General features: G+C 40.0%; 1 protein-coding gene across 4 annotated transcripts in view; it reads left to right on the forward strand.

The window, feature by feature from the left end:
- The window catches only part of arhgef39 (Rho guanine nucleotide exchange factor (GEF) 39), a 58,695-nt gene that overhangs the window by 4,794 nt on the left and 38,312 nt on the right, over positions 1 to 15,589 (forward strand). For 3 of the 4 annotated variants that reach the window (XM_053650330.1, XM_053650328.1, XM_053650329.1), the window contains exons 2-5: positions 1,500 to 1,672; positions 2,379 to 2,473; positions 10,710 to 10,830; positions 14,587 to 14,705. In XM_053650330.1, the coding sequence (XP_053506305.1) occupies positions 1,523 to 1,672; positions 2,379 to 2,473; positions 10,710 to 10,830; positions 14,587 to 14,705 (485 nt within the window). In that variant the 5' untranslated portion in view covers positions 1,500 to 1,522. The remainder of the gene's footprint in view (positions 1 to 1,499; positions 1,673 to 2,378; positions 2,474 to 10,709; positions 10,831 to 14,586; positions 14,706 to 15,589) is intronic. The other variant, XM_053650331.1, reaches the window with a different exon arrangement.

A 15,589-nucleotide genomic window follows, 5' to 3' on the forward strand; every position in this document is an offset into this window, starting at 1 on the left:
TTCTGCTGCTACCATCATGAGTTGCATTATCAATAAAGATTAGTGAACCCGTTCCAGAAGCAGCCATGCAAGCCCAAGCCATGACACTACCTCCACCATGCTTGAATGATGAGCTTGTATGGTTTGGATCATGAGCAGGACCTTTCTTTCTCCACACTTTTCCATCACTTTGGTAGAGGTTAATCTTGGTTCCAGACCGTTCCAGACCTCTCCATATTTCTTTGTGAATTTCAGTCTGGCTTTCTGATTCTTACTGCTGATGAGTGGTTTGCATCTTGTGGTGTGTGCTCTATATTTCTTCTCTCAAAGTTTTTTTTTTGAACGGTGGATTGTAATACCTTCACCCCTGCCCTGTGGAGGCTGTTGGTGGTGTCACTAACTGTCGTTTTTGAGTTTTTCCTTGTCTGACCATGTCTGGATGTTAGTACACCAGTGGTTTCTTTCTTTTTCAGGACATTCTAAGTTGTTGTATTGGCTTTGCCCAATGCTCTGACGGATTTTCCCCGCTTTTCTCCTATAGACAGCTCTTTGATCTTCATGTTGGTTTACAACAAATGCAGTTTCACAGGCAAAACCCAGGCCTCAAACCAAGAGTAGACAGTCGGAGACATTAAGTGTTTAAACAATAAATCTAACAGGACACATCTGGGCGGCAAGAAACACCTGTCAGTCCCCCAAAAAAATGGGTGTGTTTTTAAAAACATTTTTTTGCCATGTTCTAAGATTAAACATATCTAGATATAAATATCAAGAAATGAAGGCTGAAATTCTGATCTGTAGTCTTCATCATATTTATCTTTTCGATCTCAAACCCAAATGGTGTAATTTTTCTTACCACCCTGAAGTTAATTATGTTCGAGCAACAGCACATCCCAAAGTGTTTTATTGTACTTGTACCACCGCGATTTGACAATGACCATTTTTTTAAATTAATGAACATGCGCTTTTTATCCAATTACAGTTACACGTTCTGTCACCTGCTTCTTTTTCTGTCCCTTGAAATTAAAAGGCCAAAAAAAGCAACTTATCACGTTACCAAGAAACCAAAAACTTCAACAGCTTTACAAAGCACTGACACTGGAGACTCCTTCCATAAATATTTTTTTTAATGTGTTTATGTGGAGCATCCATCATAGAAGTTCTTGTTTGAGTTGTTGCTAAAGAAATGTTAGCGTATTACAAAAAAAAGGCATCATTATAAACCTGTAGTTTGAATTATAGCCAGCACTGTTCTCAGAGCTGCTGTTCTAAAAAACAAATCCATGCTAATCAGAGCGATGTGGTATAAGTAATAACAGTGACAGGCTTAGTCAAATTATGAAGTGCTGAGAGCATTAGATATTACTCAGGACATTGATCAACCATAATAGATCATCTAATATCCTCATGGTGGTCTGTTTCGTATTTCTCTCTATACATGAATGTTTTGTCATAAGTGTGGTATAAGTAACAAGGGATATTTCAGAATAAAGGAAACACCCCTCCCCCCTGCTCTCCAGAACGAACCTTCAGCTGGACAGTCATGAGTTTTTCTCCGAGCCCGTACGTTCCTGTCAGCGTGCGCAGCATTCAAGAGCAGCGGGAACGTTGGGACAGGAAGAGGAAGCGGACAGGGCGAGAGCTGGTCCAGAGCGAGCAGAGATACTGCGCAAAGCTGGACCTGATCACCACAGTGAGTGCTTCTGCACCTCATTATAGCAATCCCACAAAAGAGATGTGGTCTAAAATGAGCTTTTTATGAATTTAGTGCAATTTAGAACAATCTGTGTGCTGAAATGTAAAAGCTGTACAGAAATCCAAGCTATTACTCGGATATCTGAGGTCCACTCATCTCCGCCTGAAAGTAGTACTCCTAAAGTTTTTATTTGACTCTTGAATGATTCGTGACACTATCACACACAATTTTCCTTCTGTGGTTTCTGACTCACCGACGGCCTTGAGCACATTCAATTCGACAGCTCATTTTATTCCTAAATGACCTGAGCGCACTGCAGCTGTTTCTGTACTCGTCGTTGTTTCCGCACGCGTCGAAACGATTAATATTTGAATCTGGAGAGTGAACACGCTGTACCGCATTATTCCTCTTGTTTTGCAGCGTGTTTTGTTAGGTAAGTGGCTGATTATTAAACCCCACGCACATTTTCATGAGAATTTATATATTCTCCTTCAGGTTTTCCCCTGCCCTTGGGTCGTGTTGAATTAGTTATGCGCCTAACCTTTTAAAAATAATTGAGGTGCCATTGATGCGAAATGCTTTCCTGTGTGTCTCAAGGGTGTGCTGGGTGTAAGGTGACACTCACAAGATGAAGAGTTATGAACGAGTGGCGTCGGAACGATTTAATTTTCTCCTGCTTCTCCTCTCTCCGTCTCCTCTCTAGTACTTTGTGGAGATTCTGAAGGCCAAAGGAACCCTGAGGCAGGACATTAGAGAGAGCATCTTCAGTTCAATTAAATCAATTCATTTAGTAAACCAGTAAGTATCCTTTCAATAATTAACTGCATATTGCTTGTGTGTGCGTGTGTGAGAGAAAGCGAGAGATGGATGGACAGAGAGAGAGGAAGACAGATCGGCAGATGGAGGGAGAAAGATAGAGCACGAGAGACAAATTGAGAGAATGAGACAGCAAGAGTGGATAGTGAGTGATAAACAGATAGGGAGGGAGTGAGAGAAAGAGAGACAGATGGATGGACAGAGGGAGACAGACAGGCAGATGGAGGGAGAGAGAAGGAGGGAGGGAGAGAAAGAAAGAGACGTAGATGGATGGACAGAGAGAGAGGGAGACAGACCGGCAGTTGGAGGGAGAAAGATAGAGCACGGGAGACAAATTGAGAGAGTGAGACAGCAAGAGTGGATAGAGAGTGATAGACAGAGAGAGAGAGTGTGAGAGAGACAGAACATGAGACACTGATAGAGAGCGAGAGGGACAGAGAAACAGTTGGAGTAAGAGAGAAATGGTTGTAGAGAGAGACTGTTGAAGGGAGAGACACCATCAGAAATAGAAATAAACAGACATGGAGAGAGAAAGAAACAGATGTACAAATAGACAGAGATAGAGGGAGACAGACAAGCAGATGGAGGGAGGTAGAGCCAGAGAGACATATTGAGAGAGTGAGACAGCAAGAGGGGATAGAGAGTGATAGACAGAGGGAGAGAGGGAGAGAGACCGAACATGAGACACTGATAGAGAGCGAGAGGGACAGAGAAACAGATGGAGTGAGCGAGACAGCAAGAGAGAAATGGGTGTAGAGAAAGACTGTTGAAGGGAGAGAGACGGTCAGAAATAGAAATAGACAGATAGGGAGAGAGAAAGAAACACTGAGATCACTGAGAGTGAGAGACAAAGAGGGAGACCGCAAGAGACAGACCAAGAGAAACACAGCATGCAACAGAGCAAGAGACAGACACACAGAGAGCGCAAGAAAAAGACGAAGCAACAGACACAGAGAGCGAGAGACATTCAGATGCTGAAAGACATTGTGAGAGAGTGAGACGGAGTGAGAGACAGACAGCGTGAGATAGTGCTTAAACAGAACGAGAAGGTTGTGAGTATTAATTGAGGTCTGACAGTGAAATGAAGTTTGAAAACTCAGAGTCTTATCTCTGTATTGTGTAAATTGGGATCAGGAATCAATGAAGCTCCTGCGTTTAGGCTTACAGCTGCACTTTCTCCTAACTGCACTCCTCGTCACGAACACTCTCACTATCTCACTCTATCACTCCCATTCTTCTTCATAATGACTGGCACTTATGTCCTCCAAGCAGCACACATTGATTACAGCATGTTTTAATAAATGTTGATGTTTTGAATAGAAGCACATGCATTTTTCAGGAACATTCCTACTCTCTTTACCAGCCTGGGGTTTTTTTTTCTTTTCTTTTCTTTTCTTTCTTTCTTTTTTTTTTTTTTTTTTTTAACCCTCCTGTAGCAGCTTGAGCTTCAGAAAGCAGCTTGTTTGCAATGAGGCCTGCTGTTTTTAATGGGGGCCGAAGCTCTCAGTACTCATTTATGAAGTCTAGTTGTGACTTGTGCGCGGGCCTTTCGGATTCTCTGCTTGAGGGAACTTCGCTTCATGACAGCCGGCCCAAATGAAAAGCCAGGCCAGGGAGAAATGAAAGGACGAAGATGAAATAACACAACGGGAGGAAGAAGAAAAGCTAGCTTGAAGTCCAGTCTGAGCATTGATCTTCCAGGGTGGGTAGAACAAACTACCAAATTAACTAAACAAGTGTCAAGAAGTCGCTCTCGTGAGCGCTGGATTTCTCTGTATGGACTAAGGAGCTCTTGTGAAGAACTGTGAATTATTATTATTTTTTTTTGATGTGGTGCAGGTTTATTGCACATGAAAGCAATGCACAAGCAGCCAAATCCCTCTCTTAATGTTCAATAACAAGAGAAGGAAAGCCTCCAGTTTGCTTTGTGTTTATTTTTTGTATCTTTAGGGCTTGGGGGGGGGGGACACCTACCTGAAGCTGGACTGGCATTTGCAATAGTTAATGACATGATCAGTACAGAAGCATGTCTGATAGGATCTTCTGGGTTCTAACATGATTGGATGGTGTTGGGCTCCTCTCTGACCGCGCACACATTTAGCCTTTCAGACAACGGGCAAGACGAAACCGTGACAGCAGTGAAAGGGACTCATCCTCTGGCGTGTTGATTGAGAATCATATTTGCGGTGTGAATAATGAATCACTGAGTCCCTGAGGCTCCCATCATTGCCAGACTGACGGGCTGCGGCAGCTGAATGAAGATGGAGGGCTGAGTTACAGAGGCTGATGTATTGGATAAATTGGTACTCAGTTACCATATATCATCATTAGAATCGGTTATTGAATGTCTGTGTGAGCCGTAATGCCAGCCTCTCAATTTACATCCCTGAACAGACAGTAGGGGTTGACTGATCTTGCACTTATCAGCTCGCGTGTTTAGGTGTGCATTAACATTTTGATGTAGGAAATCCATGGCTTTTCATAAATCGCAGCAACAATTTAAGTATGGCTTTAATGTGATTTTTATACCACACATATTGTACATGGCACTGAATTTTTTACATTTTTTTTATTGATTTTTTTTCTCTCTCTTTGATTATCATGAATGTGATCTTCATTGCAACCGCCCACGATTCGAGAATCTTCCAGTTAAACACCTAAGGCTTGGTGATTTATATAGCGAGTTAGATTAGGTCTGCCGTGGTTTGATTAAACTCAATCTTGGAACAGATGGTGAGTCTTGAAGGAACAAATTAAGTCAACGCATGGAGTCCACTTTAATGTAATGACTTGTTATTAGCAGTAATCATGCCTGCATGTCATTCGAAACCCTGACATGTCAGCTTAGGAGACATCTTGTTGGAACAAATATATATATAAAAAACTGTCAATAGCTGAAGGTAAAAGTGCTTCAGTGGAAATAGCTTTAGCCTCTGACACTGGCACACAGTGTACACTTTTTTTGTACACTTGTCTGGCCGGAAGCTTCAGAAACTTAAGGCTGCAATCTGATTGGCTCCCTGCATTTCTGTATACTGGTTTCCAGGTAAAGAATCTTTTAAACACAAGCAACAGAGATGTCAACATCTGGGTTTAGCCATACCATTTAGGAGACCTGTTTAGGAGCATTTAAGAGACCAGCTACATAGCAATGGGAGATACCTGAAAACAATGCTTTTCTGCCTTTCTTTTTTCTTTCTTTCTTTCTTTCTTTTTTTTTTTTTTTTAAAGCGCACCTGTTATGGTTTTAAAACGTGCCTAATTTTGTTGTAAAGGTCTCATACATGTGTCCAAGGTCAAAAAACACTTTAATGTGCTCATAATTTAAATTGCAGCATTATCTTTTTTCCCCCCCAGTGTCACAAACGACTCGTTCAATGATCCGTTCTAAAGGATTCATTCTAAACTCCTCCTTTCAGAGAGCATACTCTGCTCCGATTGGTCAGATGTCCCAGTCTGTTGTGATTGGTCTACTGCTGTCAGTAAAGGAAATGCCCACTACCATAACCAGTTTCAGCTCCGTCTGTTCTTGAGCAGTCGATCGAGTTTGCATGTTCTCCCCGTGCTGCGGGGTCCTCCGGGTACTCCGGTTTCCTCCCCCAGTCCAAAGACATGCATGGTAGGCTGATTGGCGTGTCTAAAGTGTCCGTAGTGTATGAATGGGTGTGTGAATGTGTGTGTGATTGTGTGCCCTGTGATGGACTGGCACCCTGTCCAGGGTGTACCCCGCCTTGTGCCTGATGCTCCCTAGGATAGGCTCCAGGTTCCCCTTGACCCTGAAAAGGAGTAAGCGGTTGAAGATGGATGGATGGATGGATGTTGGCAGTTCAAAGCATCTCATTTGTAAAAGGTTATTGGTATAATTTTAGTTTGAAGCAGTTAGTGATGAGGTAAAAGGATATCCCTGCATGTTTGTTGATGGCCCCTTGGAAAAGTTCTGTGGTATGTCAGTTAAACTCTCTTCATGTGGAAGTTGCCAGGTCTAGGCCATGTTTAGTAGTGGAAAAGTACCAGACTCACTCTCAACAGTCCCTCTTGCAACATTACAATGCATAGTATAATTGAGATTGAGATAATGTTTTCAAGATTTTGAAGCTGTTCATGCGCTTCTGATGCTCCTCAGTTTGTGAAGCTTTAATAAATTATTGCCTTATTGTCTATCTATTATTTAACACTACTAATTGCTACATTTTTTATAAGCACACTTTTTCTTAATAGTTAAATCACAATTAACTATTATTCAGCTAAGTTACTGACAAAATCATTTTCGCATAATTTTTTAAATCAAAAAAGATGATTTTCTCCCTAAAATATCAGACAGTTAAACATTTATAATGGGGCGCTTATGACTTACTGTACTTGAGAGTCAGCATTCAATGTTGGCCAGTTAGCTATCATTCATAAAGCTCACCAGTATACAAGTGTGTAATCACATGATCACACTGTAAAATATTAACTGTGTATAAATGTGCAAACAATAACCAATTTATAATACCCATAGACTGATACTGTTTATAAAGATTATATTTATGTCCAAGTATCTTAAGTTGATTATTTATCGTATAACTACAATTATATAGAAAATATACTGTATAAAGAAATATCAGACAACACAATGCAATACATACAATTCAAATATATATATATATATATATATATATATATATATATATATATATATATACATATACATGTGTGTGTGTGTGTGTGTATATCCTGTTAAGTGAAAGAACTGCAGACGCACTGAACCTGAAAGTTGTGCAGTTAAAGTGCTATGTCATTATTTTTGACTTAACTCATTATTTCAAGATATTATGTCATGATTTCTCATTATTTCAGCTCAATGTTTAACACCTCAAAATCTATTGAGATTTATTGAATATTAATTTGAATATTATATAACATCATACCTCATTATTTCAAGATATTGCATCGAAACAATGAGGTATTAAATTATAAGGAATAAGGAAATTGCATTTAAACTTTTTTTTTTTCCTTCCACAATTTGCAGTTCAAGGTTCTCATAAAGGATTACTGTAAATAGTAAATTTTTATTAATACAATTTAAAGGCCAAAGCTATCATAACAAATCATTTCCGTTTACATTTATTCATTTAGCACACGCTTTTATCCAAAGCGACTTACAAATGAGAAAATACAAGCAAATCATAGTTCATATTGTAATAGTTTCTCCAATAAGGAGCTCCCAGCTTGCACATAAACTCACGCTAACCTGCTTGCAAGCGTTGGGATTGCACAGAGACAAACATGCACTTGAATAGTAAACATGTAAAACAGATGCAATGACTGTAAATGTGGTGCACAAACATCTAATAATAGCTCTTATATGTAGGACGTTGCTTGTCGCCGTGGTTAGTGAACAAAAGGTGGTGTTCAGCCTGATTGATGCTCTATATATGGATCATGGTTCTAAATTGTTTTATTTTCTTTTGTTTGTGTTTTTCTTGTGTGTTAACTACTCATTGGCGATCATGAATATTCATCTGTCTCAGATCTCCATGAATGAAGACATTGTTTAGTCAAATCTGTGCCCACCCCAGATGTCACAACTGCTACAAATTAATGGGGATTAAGGCGACGCAGAAGGAATGCTAATGTTATCTTTAGCATCTTCCTGGTGGCCAAAAAAAATTAATTGCCCTCAAAAAGAAAAACCCCATAAAAATGTAATTCGTACTATCATATTTATTACAATAGCCTCTGGCTGCGAGAGGAGGGAAATGGGAAGCACAGCCTTTTCTCCGGCCTTTGCCCTTGTTATAACTCTCTCGGCTGCTCCAGCGTCTACTGATTACGAACAGCGGCTACCTTTGGCTTGCAACTTCATTAAAATCTATTTAAATCAACTTCAACTGCAAAAAGTGTTCCGTCTTCCTGTATGTAAGGATGTAACGTCTCGGGGAACATCATTAGAGAGGGGGGGGAGAGAGTGAGAGAGAGAGAGTGAGTGAGTGTGTGTGTGTGTGTGTGCGTGCTACCTTTCTGTAAGTTTGGATAATAAGCTCCCTCACAAGAGTCGGCGCCCTCTTCCTCACATCCTTGAATTCCGTCTGCGTCTCTGTAATGTGCGTGGCAGCCGAGGCGTCTGTGTGCGTGCTGCACTTGGGTGTGTTTTGTTCCTGGATTTATGCTCTTGAAAATGCCACAGTGATGCCCTTAGGCCCAAACCCTACTACATTGGTCTTGAACCACTGTCACAGCCAACTGTCAGGCCTTAGTCGATGCCACACAAACACTTTAATTTGCAAACAGCTCTACCTATGAACTTTGCATAACCCCCCTCATTATTATTCTACTTACACGTGCCTCAAGTTTCAAAATAGCGCTACGTTTTTGTTTTTGTTTGGTTTTTTTTGTTTTTATTTCACTGTGGCTGTGCATGCACAATGCTCAAACGGAAGCACCCCCGCTCAGGAGAAGCTGCCAGGTGAGGCTGTATTTATTTACCAACAGCATCAATGCACCCATGTGTTAAATGGTGCAAATATTTCTCGTACGTCTAGCATATGTTTTCAGAGTTAATTAGTGATCTGTTGATGTGCAGATCCTTTAGTCACTTAAAAAATGAAGTTAACAAAATCAAGTCAACAAAATGGATTTCATACTGACATGTTTTCCACATCCTGCCACGTCACCCCAAACACTGATGCTTATCTACAAAGCTGAAGACAAACCCCCCACCTACCTGACAAATCAAACTGCTCTGTACCACGTTCCCTCGACTCCTCATCACGTAGGATGCAAGGAAGACATACATCAAGACTTTTCTCTGTACTAAACTATCCCTTGATGAACGAGATGCTCAGTAACTGGCTGTTTTAAATAAAGACCCACCTCTCTTCTAAACGCTTACACTGAAGACCCATAACATTAAAAACACCTGCCTAATATTCTCCCTGTCGTGGTGCCAAAACAGCTCTGACCCGTCGAGGCACTCATGCCACAAGACCTCTGAAGGTGTGCTGTGGTATCTGGCACCAAGACGTTAGCAGCACATCCTTTAAGTCGTGTAAGTTGCGAGGAGGACCCTCCATGGATAGGACCTGTTTATCCAGCACATCCCACAGATGCTCAATCAGCTTTAGATCTGGGGAATTCAGATTCCAAGTCAACACCCTGAACTCTGTCATGTTCCTCAAACCATTCCTGAACAATTTTTGCAGCGTGGCAGTGCGCCTTATCTTGCTGAAAGAGGACTGGACCAGACGGGCTAGCCTTTGCTCCCCTACGCACATCAGTGAGCCTTGGGAGCCCATCACCCTGTCTCCGGTTCAGCAGTTGTCCTTCCTTGGACCACTTTTGATGGGTACTAACTGCTGTATTCTGGGAACACCCCACAAGACCTGCTGTTTTGGAAATGCTCTGATCCAGTCATCTAGCCATCACAATTTGGCCCTTGTCCAAGTCGATCAGATACTTACACTTGTTTCCCATGTTTCTTACTTCCAACACCTCAAAAACTGACTGTTCACTTGCTGCCTAATATATCCCACCCCTTGACAGGTGCCATTATAACGAAATAATCAATGTTTCATTTCACTTCTTCGCTTCTTTAACTTCTCCTCAGTGGTTTTAATGTTCTGACTGATCAGTGTATACACTTGTACAAGCAAGATCTAAATTTTCCCAATAAAAAAAAAAACACCTTTGACACCAATAAGTTTTCTTATTGTACTAACTCTCCTACCAACAACTCTTTATTTTAAAAGGGTTTTATCTTAAAGGCAGTAGACTCTAGCTTAAATCTTGGCTTATTTGTGTGGGGGTTTGGGAAAAACTTAGAAGTTGCTGTGGCTGGTTTCTGGCAAACAGCCAAAAATGATCAGTTTTGGCCAAAACAAATCCAGTTTTTCTCCCTATAACATGCCTTGACATCTCTGCTTTAAGAATCCATAAATATCTTTCACCAAAATGACATGTAGTGGTTTTTACTTACTTGTTATTTACATATGTTGCCAGTGCTGTCTTCCTGCAGAGACCATGTTTTGTAAGGAGCAAGTTTAACAAACATCGCAGTCAGTCTGCCTTAAAATGTCTAAAACCTTGCTGGTTAAGTTTTTATTTTAGTTTATTGTACTAACTCTCCTTTATTTCTCACGTATTTTTGTCATGCTTTGCTCAAGTTGCAGTTTAATTAGTCGCTCTGGATAAAGACACCTTCTAAATGCTGTAAAAAGATGTTTTGTGCTCGAACCAGGACGCTGCTTAGCCATCTGGAGGACGGCAGCTTTGGTGTCGGATTTGCCCAGTTCTGCCCTCACCTGCATTTCTACACCGCCTACGTCGACAACTTCCAAACAGCAAAGAAGATCCTTGCGGTAAGTTCAGCCAGACCTGCGGTGCACTTTTTAACAAAATCTTGGGTTCCTAAATGAGCATTCTGTCCATTATAGTTTCATCTTCAACGTGATTTGGTTTTTATCTTTGAAAGGAGGTCATCTGTTGTGTAACTCTGCGGTCATGCCTGTCTATATACATTCATAAATATGTATTTGTTATAGATCTATGGTAATATGTGAGATTGACAGTATATCATTCTTCAGTTCTAATTAGTCTGAACTTTTTAAAGCTTTGGATCGTAGCTCATCAATGACACAATTTTTTTTTCCTCCCGTTGTGCAAAAGAAAAGAGAAATCACTGTTGGGTCAGTAATTCAAAGATCGCCACTCAAAATGATTGACGTTTGGAGCGATTAAAAAAAAAATAACGTCACCACCTACCTGATTAAGGCTGGTGGATGACACCCTGTGCAAACAGATCTCTCTCAGGCAAAGCCCAGTGGTACCATTAAGTCCAACACTCCCGTCTCATTAGGCCTGACTTAAGTGGGCAGCCTCCGTCAATTGGTCCCCCCCACCCCCCCCAAAAAAAGTGCAGTAGGGACTCTCTCTCTCTCTCTCTCTCTCTCTCTCTCTCTGTCTGCTAATTAGCTCCTCCTTCAGTATGGCACCTGTACCCCCGTGTATGGATGACTGATTCGTTGTTAAGCCAAATCAGGTAGCAGTTAAAGAATTATCACCACACTATTCTAATGCTAGCGAAAACTACCAGACAGGCGCCTTTTCCAAACTGGACAGAATCAAATTAAAGTGTGATTCTTGAACATGTCTTAGGAAGAGAAATGTTCCGAATGTTTTCCTCACCTATCAGCCCAGAGCTGAGGCATCACTAACATCTGCTCTTATTTATCCGTGGGAAGCCTGGAGCTTTGCAGATATTAATGTCTTAATTAAGAGAAGGGATATGTCCGCGCCAAATTGACTGATTCCCATCGATTCGGGACCGAGCTGTGTGAGTTAGCATCGATTTCCCCCACCAGGCCTACATGGCAGTAATTGCAGGAACACAGAGCAGCATGTTTGCCCTGACGCGTGACTCACACACCGGAAATCTGTCCCACCAGATCACCACCGTGTCATTGACGGGGGGTGAGCTAATAAAGGCCCTCTTACAGATACAACGGGCAGAATTTGTGTTTAATGCAAGGGATTATAATTAGTTTATTAGATCTTGGTGTGTATTTGTTTAGTTGCTAGTTTCTTTAAGTGGTATAATCAGCCGTTTCAGCAAATGCTCTCTAAGAGATAAGGATTCAAATCTATTTTGCACACCTTTTTTTTCCTTTTAGCACAGAAGGGTCCAACTGAGTCCATAGTGAAATTAAGTGCTGACCAACTAGCAGCATTTATCAGTAACCAGATTTGCTCGGTGTTAATGTTGAATTTTTAAATTTAATATATCAGGATTTTGACTAAGACCTTTCCATTTGAAAGCAGCATGTCCTTATGAATTTTGGTAAATATGTACACTTTATTTTTATCAGCCAAATTAATTACACTTACTATTCTAGCAGTCATCTCGTAACTCTATAGAACCACACATTTGTGTAGCAGCCTGGAAAAAATCCCTCAGATATTGCTATTGCTGCTTTTTTTTAAAATTATTTTTATTATTATTTATTTATTTATTTATTTTTTAAAGAGCCATGGAAGATGAAAATCAAGTTCTGGCCAAAATTCTGCCTATAAAATATTATGAGACAGCTTTAAGAAACCACAATTCATATATTTTGCATGTTTACTTTTTAATCTTGCCTAGGCTATCTTCCTGCAGAGATCACACTGAGTAAGGAGCCAGTTTAACGAACACGCTGGTAGAAACAGTCCTTGCAATCGATGTGTGATATTGTCACACAGCGAATGTCGTGCATTAATCAAGCTGTTGAATAACTATGCGCTGTAAAGAAATATACATGAGCCTAATCAGGCCAATTTGTAATCAGATACAGCTGTCAAAATGGCCATGATGTTCCTGTAATGCAATAAGAATTAAATCTTTAAAAATGAAAATTACATTTAAAGTCTGGTTTTATGCCAGACTTTAAAATTATATAATTTTGTACTTGATGTACTGTACATGCAAAAGAGAAACATATTGCAGTCCAGGCAAGCTTGTAGTTTTCAAAAATGTGTACAGTGGAGTACAAAGTTCTAAATATAAAATATAAAAATAAACAGAAGTTTTTAGAATTTTAAAATGATTTAAAACAAATAAAGTAAATGTTCAGTATCTTGCATATTTAATATTCTAGACTATGCACTATTTCTAGGTCGCTATTTAAATGTAAGCAAATGTGTGATATTGACCATGTTAACTGCTTTGTACGAAAGGTCAGATTTTCCTTCTCTCCACCTCTTCCACTGAAGCACGTGTTCAGACGACACACCAGTGGATTTGATCTCAAATTGATCAGAAGGTTTTGCACAAACTTGTGTCCTTGCCAGCTCGAGTGCACACGGTCATTAAAGCAAAAATGCTCAGAAATTCATGCAAATATTTCAAAGATTCAACTTTTCACTCATGATGTTGCCTGTAATATAATTTATAATATAAAATTGTTGTATTAAGTTAGAAAAGAATGCAAAATAGAAGCATTTTCATTAGTGCTCTCAGACTTTTGGGTGCCCACCATGTATAGTACTGAAGGGTTTTCCCAGGCCCCCACACATGAACATGAAAGCTCCATGAACCTTTTCCTCCAGCCTGAATAAAAGATTTCTCTGTCTACATGGACATCTAAATGCCTGTGATTTAGTGTCTTCACAGAGGAAGACCCCAGCTGCCTCAGCCATAAAATCCAGTCAAGCAGGTGTGCATGGTCAACTCGGTGCTCATTACACCACACTAGACATGCATCACTGACAATGAAGACTGATTCAGTAGGCTGGGTTTATTTTAGTCTTGTGTAGGACCAAACGTCAGGGTTAAATCGAGCTCTGATGAGAAAAAGAGGTTTAGTTTTCTGTGTATGGCTGGTAGTCTTTCCTGTTGATGTCCACCTCTGTATAGATGCATATTTAATGATCAGAGCATGCTTGACATAGTTTAGCCAGCTGCATGGGATGGTAAGTGATGGTAAAGTTACAGCAGAGAGATTAGATCACAGTGTGCAGTTGTAGGAAAATGATCAGTGACTGGGTGGTGTTACTGGTACAGAATTACTGTGGCCATCCCAGAGTTGATTATATTTCATTAACAGTATGTCCTGTAGTATTTTATTCCTCTTTATACTGGAGAAATTTGTCAAAGCTAACTTTGTTTTAAAAACTTTATTAAAGAATGAGAAGTTACTCCATAAGAATGTCCATAACAGAAGTTAGCTCCTGTTATTACTGGTACTGGGAGGGAAAAAAAAAAAGTTAAATAGCTTGTCATGTTACCGAGAAACGGGAAAGGGTAAACTCGTCCGTCCTGAAGAATTTAGCATGTTGGAAAACTTACAGCTTTACCTCTGACTGTTACTGTGCTGACACTGGAGACTCCTTCCAGAAGTGTTACATAAATAAAAATGTCTCCTAACAGAAAACTTCATGTCATTACACACATTTTTAAAATCCGTTCATGTCCTCTTCAGACCTGCTGTTTATAGGAAATGAATCAACACCTTCTGACCAATCAGAATCGAAAATTCAACAACTCTTGTTGTATAATGGAGTCCAATAGATATTGTACAGTGTGATTGCTTGAGAGCTGAGTTCTGTTGAAGAAAAGTTCTGTTTTCGATTTCACTTAGGTGCAGCTGAAGAAAAACAAAGCGTTCAGACGATTTAAGAAGCTTCAGGAGGCCAGACCCGAGTTCCACAAACTGAAACTTGAAGACCTGCTTCCTCTTCCCCTAGAGCGCATTCAGCAGTAAGTGATTCTACACACACACACACACACACACACACACGCACACATGCACGCACACACGCACAGAAAGACAGAGTATTATTTAGAGTTTAAGGCTTCCCAATAGTACACACAAACACACTCATGTATTTCTACACACACACATTTGTGAGGTCTCAAGTTTACATACGCCTTATTTGTAGAATTAAAAATAAAATTAGAGGGATCATAAAAATTGCTCTTTTTTTTTTTTTCTTTTTTTTTTTTTTTTTTTAAGTACTTAGTACTGCCCTGAATAAGCTGTTTCACATCACTGTTGTGAAATAACAATTTACACCGATCATCCTGTTCAAAAGTTTACACCCCGCGGCTCTTGATGTATCGTGTTGCTTTCTCGAGAAATGATGAATGTTTGCGCCTTTTGTAATAGTTGTGTACGAGTCCCTCAGTTGTCCTCAGTGTGAAAAGATGGATCGCAACATCATATAGCCGTGAAATAGGGATGAAATATGCTGGAAAAGCAAAGAATGTGCAGGACTTGGAGGATTTTTCTGAAGAACAGTGGACAGTTTAACTTCTCAGGAAAAACAAGGGAGTCATGAACAAATATCACAAAACATAAACACAGTCGTTGATCATCCAGGTAGCAACACGCAGTATAAAGAATCAAGCGTATGTAAACTTTTGAACGGGGTAATTTGCATAAATTCGGTTATTATTGTGTCTTGTTTACTATATGTAAACGTCTCACACATACATAAACATGTGTCCTTTCTTGTGAGAAATGCTTTAGTTCTTTGGAACATATTTATTTTCCCAAGCTCTTGAAGTATTGACTAAGATTGGCTCAAAGTTTTGACTCATCAGATGTCAGAGTAACTCAGGCATTGAATTCCATATTACGT

Source organism: Ictalurus furcatus, chromosome 19 (genome assembly GCF_023375685.1).
Source record: "Ictalurus furcatus strain D&B chromosome 19, Billie_1.0, whole genome shotgun sequence".
In the NCBI taxonomy this organism is placed as follows: Eukaryota; Metazoa; Chordata; class Actinopteri; order Siluriformes; family Ictaluridae; genus Ictalurus; species Ictalurus furcatus.